The sequence below is a fragment of the Labrus bergylta genome, chromosome 1 (assembly GCF_963930695.1).
Source record: "Labrus bergylta chromosome 1, fLabBer1.1, whole genome shotgun sequence".
Lineage (NCBI taxonomy): Eukaryota > Metazoa > Chordata > Actinopteri > Labriformes > Labridae > Labrus > Labrus bergylta.
Window position 1 is genome coordinate 24,026,693 of NC_089195.1, and position 9,290 is coordinate 24,035,982.

At 38.4% G+C, this 9,290-nt stretch overlaps 1 protein-coding gene across 1 annotated transcript; it reads right to left on the reverse strand.

Moving 5' to 3' along the window:
- Positions 1-2,561: 2,561 nt before the first annotated feature.
- On the reverse strand, positions 2,562-9,243 carry znf330 (zinc finger protein 330). The gene is made up of 10 exons (XM_020628590.3): positions 9,148-9,243; positions 8,612-8,733; positions 7,944-7,963; positions 7,781-7,851; positions 7,469-7,545; positions 5,986-6,112; positions 5,767-5,871; positions 5,572-5,618; positions 3,691-3,808; positions 2,562-3,109 (listed from the first exon to the last, which is right to left on the reverse strand). Exons 2-10 carry the CDS (start codon positions 8,729-8,731, stop codon positions 2,832-2,834), a joined length of 963 nt encoding a protein of 320 aa, XP_020484246.1. The 5' UTR covers positions 8,732-8,733; positions 9,148-9,243; the 3' UTR covers positions 2,562-2,831.
- Between the last annotated feature and the right edge of the window lie 47 nt (positions 9,244-9,290).

Here is a 9,290-nt window from a genome sequence, read left to right on the forward strand (position 1 = left end):
CGACAGAAAAATAATTTCCCTTTTTTATGACAAATTACATCCTATTAATTGTGATAGGGTTGAGAGAACTAGGGAATTATGGGAAAGGGACTTGGAGGTTGAACTTAGTGCAGAGGCGTGGTCAGGTACCTTTGTTTCAGCTAGGAAAATCTTTACATGTAATCGACTCAAAGAGAGCCAATACAGAATATTACATAGACTTCAGCGAACACCACAATTTTTAAACAAAATGAGTCCTCAGATCTCCGCCCTCTGTGTGAAGTGTAAAAAAGAAGTAGGAACTTATTATCACTGTGTATGGCAATGTCCCTTAATATCCAGGTATTGGAAAAATGTTGCCCAGGAGCTTGGCTTAATTTTTCACAGAACAATAAAACTAGAGCCAGCATTGTTTCTCCTGAACTTACCTACGCAACAGTTCTCTCTATCAACAGGACAGCTCGTTCTAATGGGTAAACTTCTGCTCCTAGCGAGGAGATGTATTCTGTTTCAGTGGATTCAGGAGAAGCCTCCATCAGTTACGCAGTGGTACAGAGAAACATTTAAGGTTCTTCCTATGGAACACCTCAGTGCTAAATTAAAGGGCAATAACAACTTATTTTATAATATTTGGCAACCCTTCATAGATTATCTTCCCACTGATATGGTTGGCTTATTGCAGAAAGGGTGCCCACACTTTATCTTCAAAAATACATCATAGTCATGTTTTTTCCCTTTGACATGTAATTTAGGTAGATAAGATTGTATCTGATATGATATATGTTATTACAACCCATGTATGTTATTATTATTTATTTTATTTTTTTTTTAAATATATATATATATTAAAAAAAATATATATATATTATTCAGTAATTTGGTTACATCTGTGCTGTCTTGTTCTGTGCTTATGTTTAAAAAATGAATAAAATATATATAAAAAAAAAAAATCATTTTAAAATTGAATTTCTGAAAAATATAATGTAACATAATGAAAGATGTTTTTAATGGGAAAGAAAAACACAATTCCCGAAAATACTTTTGCTAAACCACACAAACAGATAGATTCTTTCTGTAGAAGTCAAACCAAAGTTTTTCAAATATTCATGAATAAGATTAAAATTTACTTTACTGATGTTTTTACACTCTGTCATGCAACACACACAGGCTGAAATATACACACACGCACAAACAGGATCCTATGGACATGCACTAATGGAGAGATGACAGAGTGACGGAGCGGCCCACAGCGGGCGCTCCTGAGCTGGAGGTGGGGAGGGGTTTTGGTGCCTTGCTCAAGGGCACCTCAGCAGTGCTCAGGAAGTGATCTGGCACCTCTCCAGCTAACAGACCAACTTCCAGATTTGGTCCGCACCGGTGACCCTCCGGTTCCCAACCCAGGTCCCTACAGACTGCCGAATAAGTTTATTCACTAAAAAAAAAAAAAAAATCACTTATATTAAAACTTAGATGAATAAAACAATATACAGGTTTTGAGTCCAGATTAGATTTCTGACTCTTCTTCTGTTCTTTGCTTTTCTATTTATTTGTATTTTTAGTTAAGATTTGTTCATGAAGTCATGCTTGGTCTGAAAAAGTGTGTTTTGTATGTACCTTTTTATAATTGTACCAGACTTTGATTATAAATAAAGGTGGGAGGAAACCAGTGTGGCGTGGGCTTCCAGCTGCACTCTTTTAAACACAATGGGTGATGTAAAACTCTGCTATGCCTGACCAATCAGAGACATTCAGCACTGTAGGGGCTGCATGCCCTGGCCTCTGAAGTCCCTGGACCTTTTGAAAGTACTACCTCCATAGCAGGGTCTTTTTTAGATCTTTTACCTTTAGAATTAAATTTAATAATAATTAATACTTTATTGATCCCGCAAGGGGAAATTTCAGTTTTTACACTCTGTCTAGCTAACATGCTACACAAAGTTGTGCCTTGCTCAAGGGCACCTTGGCAGTGTTCAGGAAGTGGACTGGCACCTCTCCAGCTAACAGACCACTTTCTGGACTCGGTCCGTGCTGGGACTTGAACTGGTGACCCTCCGATTCCCAACCCAGGTCCCTACAGACTGAGCTACTGCCACCCACCCTAGACCCTGGTTCCTGCGGTCAAAATGCACACAGTTCCCAAAAGAAATTTCCCCTCGGGAACAATAAAGGAAAGTTAAAGTTGAAAGGTCTGGGAGATAGTTCCTCTAGTCGAAAAGGGGCTTATGCCTCAAATATCTTTATATTCTTGAGTAAAAGAAAAAGATTCCTTAGCTCCTGTGTTTGGGAACATTCAGAAATGGATGTTAAATCAATAAAAAATGAGGATTTAGGTTGTTGCACATTCCTGAATAAAACTGGGCCAATACTAGAATTTACAACTGCTCCTGGATCATGTATCTGGATTCCTAGAATCCCTGATGTTCCAACAGAAAACCAGCAGTTTCGTAACACAATGATTTCAACTGATCAACTGACCGAGTCCAAAGCATGGGAGAGAAATACAATTTGAAATCAAGCATTTTGTTAGATTCATAATCCAACTTCCTTTTTTTGATGAGTAACACGTTGATTTGAACAAAAAATAAAATGTTTTATTGAATCCTTTTATTGTATTCTGGTGGTTTCGTGTATGGCTGCTTGCAGGTTTCTACAGAGACTTTTAGATTCAACATGTAAGTGAATAAAAAATAACACAAGTGTTGTATCTTATTGACACTCAGTCCTACAGTTACACAACAACAACATCTTGAATTCTACTGAATGTTCCTGTTCATTCAGGATCTGTAACAAGGGAGCCTTTGCTGAGGATCTTCTGGATCAACTGAGCAGGAAGCCCCCCAGTCTCTCTCAGATCACGCAGTCCCGTCCAGTTTAAGACCAGCCACAGAATTAGAAGCCTTTTCCACTTCACCCTCTTCTTCAACCTCCTCTTCGTCATCTTCTTCATCCTCATCCTCATCTTCGTCTTCCTCCTCGTCATCATCATCATCGTCCTCTCCGTAGTCGTCCTGTTGGTTTCCGCCTCCGGATGCTAAGTTCTTCCAGTAAGCATCGTAGCCTCCTGACCCTCCGTCATAGTAATCGTCATCATCATCAGCACCAGCCTGGCGGCCGAATTTGAGCGTACGAGCTGCAGAGAACACACAGACGTTTCGGTTTGTAAAAGCTTCACTGTAGTTTCCAGCTATTTTTAGAATCAATAAAAAACAGTCTGAGCCTTTAAAAGATTCTTAACGGGATTCTAAAAATACTTTCAGGGACCACTTTTTGTTTTTAAACATCACAAAGCATTTATAATGAAGAAAAAAAAGAGATGGTCGCACGCTGAAGAGTGCTTAGCCCCGTGATTTGAACGCAAGTTTAAAAAAAGTAAGAGGCACACACTGGGGCTGATTTTAGTTAGTGACTTACTGTAAGGGGAGGTTGTAATAACGGCTGTTCAAAGACTCTTTGTTTTAGAAGAAGTGAAATAAATGTGTCCGTTTTACAACTAAGTACAGTGAAAAGCAACTCTGAGGACAACATCATTTTTATGGGAAATCAAAGTTAATTTCTCAGATGTCACCACTTTCTCACTCTTCCTGTTTCATCTTAAATAACCTGATTAAGCAGGAAAGTTGAGGCTGCTGCAACTTCCCCCTAAACCAAAGCTTTACTGGAAAAAACAACAACTTTCCATTGTTTCCTCGAGTTTTCTTGTGTAAAACTTACTTGACATGCTGAGATCTTTGGTCTCCTGGGTCTCGTGGCCACACTTTGGGCAGGGTGGTGCTTTGCCTTTTTCCTGTTTGAAGACCTTACTCTTGGCATGGTCGTCACAGTAACAGGCCTGAAGGGCAAGGGGTGAATCAAAATCATCACATGTAAACTTCAACATCACACATATTATCCTGACACATTCCTTCAGCTCTGTTTGGATAAACGAGGATCAAATACAACTGATCCGTCGTGTTTAGACAAGTATGCTCATCATTCATTATTGTGCATTTCTTTTCTTTTAACCACACGCTGTCCTTCTGCTTTGGATAATGTTCTACTTCTTCCCATTACTTTGTCACCATTTGGTAAGTTTGAAGGAAAAGATGACAGAAAAATCCATCCCATGTGAAGGCTGAATGATAATTCATTTTGTGTTTACCAACAGCTGTGCTTATGTAACTGTTAGGACCCCTTCATTTTGGCCTCAGGGATTTAAATACTTAGATCCCTTTGTACTTAGGTACAAAAGTTCCCTATGTACTTAGTACAAAAGTTCAAGTGCTCTTCTGCTCCAAACAGGATATGACAAAAATAAATCATAAAAATCCCTCATTCTACTACACATAACAAATTTTATATTCAGGTAGAAATCTGAGGCATCAACAGTGAGGTTAAGATTTATTTTGGGGCTTTTAGTCTTTATTTTGACAGGACAGTGGACAGAATACAAAATCATCAGGGAGAGTGAGTGGGTAATAACATGCAGGATAGGAGCCACAGGTCGGATTCGAAGCCGGGCTGCCTGCTTGCAGGACTATAGCCTCTGTCTGTACATGGGGGCGTGACCAGACCAGTAGGCCATCTGGGCCCCACAAATCTGTTTTCTAACACACTACATGCTTGCTGATAGAAACTACCAGCTCCTTCATTATTATTATTTTTGAGATCAAAACTAACTATTAGTGAAGTGAGTCTAATTCTCACTATAGACTACTTATTTTAGGTCTGGCCATAGCTAAAACATTTTCTGTGTTAAGGTGGAATCCCTTAGATATCTCAATCTATGCTATAGCATAACTCCTTTGACTGTACACAAGTGTTCATACCCTGTAAGATATTTTATTTTTTTAAGATTTATTTTTGAGTCAGAAATCAGAGAGAGAGAGAGAGAGAGTGGGGAATGACGTGCAGGAAAGGAGCCACAGGCTGGATTCGAATCTGGGCTACCCACTTGGAAGACTACAGCCTCCATACATGGTGCGCACACACTAACCACCGCGCCACCAGCGCCCCACCCTGTTTTGTATACATGTATATATTTTTTTGTCTGCTTTTTTTCCCCTCTCTCTCGCTTTTTTTCCCTGTTTTTCTGCTTGTTTGTTATTTATGTCTTTAATGGATCATCACGTGTGATAACTTGGCCTATTGCTCACCCTTACACACCACGGACAATACAGACATATAATAAGATGTTAGAGATCATGGAGTCTTGTCTAAGTAAAGTACGTCCTGCTTTGAAGAGGAAGATGGGGTTGGGTGGAGCATGCTTGGTGGCAGATTTGACTTCATTTTGAGAGTCAGTATTCTTTTATCTTATTGGAACACTCTCTGGCTCAAACTCAGGCAAGATTGTCTGTCTTTATCTTGAGTTGCAATTACACACTTCCTGAAGAACTGATTACAAGAATATTTCCTGCTGTGGAGGACAGTACATGTAATGTGAAAAAGAGAGGGGGAGAATCCCATTTGATTTGTGTCTCATCTTTAAGAGGTTGTTGTTGTTTGGCCGAGGAAACAATTTAAGATGTGAGCTGATGGTATGGGTGTAGTTTTTAATGAAGTGTTAGTTCTGCCCAGTGAGCAGATAAATCTGTCTGTAAAATCTCTTCTCACCTTACAGCGCAGGCAGGAGTGTTGTCCCAGTCTATTACAGGAAACACCTAAATTGGAATGTAACCAAAAACCAAATCATGATCACCTTTCTGCACACATACCCTGAAGATATCATTCTGTGGGATGAATAGGACTCACTTTACTTCCCCCATTAACCACAATCTGTCATTGTGAAAGGAACATTAAATTACCCACATTTGTATGTTTCTGCCTGAAGGACTTGGCAGCTCGCCTGGTGCTCAAACTGATCATCCTCGCACAAGGAGTTCTGACAGAAAGAACAGCGGAAGATTCTCCCTCCTATTCAAGAAGTTCAAACAGTCAGTGATGCTCTTCAGTGTGACACAGAAGTTACTTTTTTTTATAGTGAACTTAACACATGGGGGAGGGGATGGGGGGAGGGGGGGGTCTCACCATGTTCCCAGACACTGCGTTCACACTCGATGCAGTCGGAATCAGTCAGGGGACACACACAGGCGTGCGTGCTCAGACATTTCCTGCCATGGCACACCCAAGCTTCACAGAAGTCACACACTGCCCCCTTGTTGTCAAGATGAAAATTACACAGAAAACAAGTTTGCATTGTTATTTATCTATTTTTATAAAATCCACTTAAAGCCACCTAAAGAGAAAAATAATGTATGGGACAGCGAGTTATTTTAAACTCTGAAACATACTTTGTTTGATTGTAATGACTCCTCACTGAGCTGTCAGCATGACATAACTTCTATGACCTCTATAATTCAATAACACACTATTTTATTAGATCATAATCTGATAATATTTGGACGGCATGTTTCCTCACCGTCATAAGAAGTCAGATAGTTAGTGTAATAAATATAAGGCCCTGGTTGTACTTGCATCATTTTGCAATACACAAAGTACACAATTATGACACTGAGAAATAATTCTTTCTGGTTATTATGGACAACAGTGCTGAATACTGATGGCACATGTAGAATCTAAGTTATGTTTGTGTTAGCAAATGTTGTTAAAATATCATTCTTTTAATGGTTGATCATTGATAACCCTTTGTTGTTTTGTTTAAGGACTTAGACTCAACAAAGAGGTCTCATAAAACAACATTTCAATCCCATACATGTCCCGTATGGATATCGGCCGATATTAGCGTATCAAGTGACTATCAGCGTCGGATTATTTTATCACAGACATGCACCGATATGACTAGATTTATTCACTTGTAAAATAGCATTTCATTTGAGTTTCATTGTATTACACTAGCTAGCAGTTCTCTGTCACCAGCAGAGGGCGCTAAATGAATTAACACAAGTACCGTATTATCACTCAGTATCACGATGTAAAGCGGTGATGCACAGGCATGCACATTTGCCGGCACTCCAGTTTGGTGACCATCTTGTCTTCTTTATAATGTATATCTTTTTGCACAAGTGTTTGATAACTGCATTTGAGGGATCAACAAAATAAACGTGTATATCTATCTATGAACATAGATCAAAGAAAGATATCGGCCTATTTATCAGTATTTGATTTTTTCTCTTCCCAATATTAAAATCCATATCAGCCCCAGAAAATCCACATATCGATCAGGCCCTAGTACAAACAGCCAAAAATGTCATATTGGTTTGCAATCCTATTCCACTGCACACTCATTTTAATAGATTTTTTTATGTTTGAACAGTGAACATGCTCATTCACAGTCAAATAACTTTTACGTTTCACATTCAAAAATGTCTGGGGTTAAGAAAGGAGGCATAAAACACACACACGTCAGGATAAATTCAAACTTCATGAATAAAACACATATATGTACTGCAGCTTCTTTTTAATTTCTACCACAAATTAATGTCCAAAACAGGATTTTTATGTGCAGAGGGGTTACCACTCAAAGAGTCAATTTAAATCATTTCTAACTCACCACCATGGCCATTCCAGTAGTGTGGATCCCAGGATGTCTGATGACACAATCTGATGACTTCATGCATTTGGTTTTTCCTGGCAACACAAGAAAAAGAAAATTAAATGCCATCGTTCAGATTATTTTAATGTTCAGGTTTTATTCTCTTAATCTCATAAACAATCAATAATAAAGTATATCAAAAAAGAAATGACACTGTTGTCTGCCAAAGTGTATTTTTTCATACCACCACATGGGGGCGCCAGAGTACAAACGATAAAGTACCTCTTATAGCATATAAATATGTAAGACATTTTATTGCAGTTAACTTACCACACTGTGCGCAGACAGGCAGTTTCTGTACTGAGTTACAGAAGTAGCAGAAAGCCCGGTTCTTCTGTTTTCTACCAGGTGACATCACAAACAGGTTTAATTGGTTGACAGACTAAATATACCATATAAAAATGTCATACAACGATGTAATACATTTACTAACCTCTGACATTTGTCACATTCCTGGAAAACAGAAGACAACAAAGACACGATTACAGTAGTCAAGAAAGGAAACTTTAGAAGGTACACAAACAGTAGAGAAAGACTATGGAACATTTTCAAGCGCACAAGCGTGCTGCTTAATTGCAAATACAAAACACAAAAATTAATAATAATAATAATAATAATAATACATTTTATTTATAACGCACTTTACATTTGAAGGAAAATCTCGAAAATTGTGCAGAAAGGCCAATTTCAGAATATAGTTTATCATTTCATTGGATTATGATTAGTGGCACATTGAATTTCATCATGTAGCTGTTAAATAATATGAAATTATATTTGATATTCATATATGTACCCCTTTTACAGACGAGGGATCCCTCTTCTTTTGCTTTTCATGAGCTTTTATTCATTATATCGCACATTTTTTATTTTATTTTTTTTAAAGGGGGTGAGTTTTTTCTTTGTAGAACTGAGGCTCTTATAATGATAGCTGCCCATACTCCAAAAAGCCCCTCAGGTATATAAGATATAGCCTACTTGAACAAATTGCTTTTTGTAGCAGTTTAAAGTAGCACAAAATTAAAGTTATTCAGTAGATAAACTCAAATGAGTCTTTATATCTGTCGTCACTGCCCTGGTGTATTGGCTGTAGTGACTACATACCATGGTGAAGTTGCAGGGGTGTTTGGCCACATCGACATGCTCCCGGTTGGCTCGACTCTGTTTCTCTCGCTCCTTGCGGCTCTCGGCCTTCTTCCGGGCCCCGGTTTTCTTTTTTGGCATCTCTTCAACCAGACAAAAGAAAAAGCTTGTTACAGGTTTCCTGCAAACACAGGGAACAATTAAGTGCAATTCTGGACAACAGGTAAAGCTGAGGTTGATTTAAGTTATTTTCAGTGTTTCATTTGATTGTATTTCAACATGAATAAAATCAGCCTGGTTGACTCTAAATGTGACGATTAACGAATCCGATGATTAACGTGAATTCATCATTTAAAAAAAAACTGTTTAGCATTTGGTAAGCTATCTGTTTCATCATGAGACAGTAAACGACACGTCGCGTCGCCTGCTAAGAAAACTAACGTGAGTTATTACTGTTCATGTGTAATAATGAGGTTGTTAAGTATTTATATTAATAATCCTGTATGTTACATCAAAGTGTCATTTAAAACGAATGTGTTTGATTTGCATGTCTTTACCGAAATGGTCAGCACTCCTCCGACAGCTTGTAGGTCCGGTCTGGATATCTGGCCGGGTTGAAACATGCTAATAAAGCTTTGGTTCCTACTTTTTTCTTTTTTCCCCGTGATGTAAATTGAAAAAAAAAAAGTAGGCTGCTGAT

What these genes read in the sequence shown, in the direction of transcription:
- znf330 (XM_020628590.3), bottom strand. Translation starts at nt 8,731, where the DNA reads ATGCCAAAAAAGAAAACCGGGGCCCGGAAGAAGGCCGAGAGCCGCAAG. An exon ending in GAATGTGACAAATGTCAGAG is followed by an intron (nt 7,852 to 7,943) that starts GTTAGTAAATGT and finishes GTCACCTGGTAG; the next exon opens with AAAACAGAAGAACCGGGCTT. An exon ending in CAAAGATCTCAGCATGTCAA is followed by an intron (nt 3,110 to 3,690) that starts GTAAGTTTTACA and finishes TGTTCTCTGCAG; the next exon opens with CTCGTACGCTCAAATTCGGC.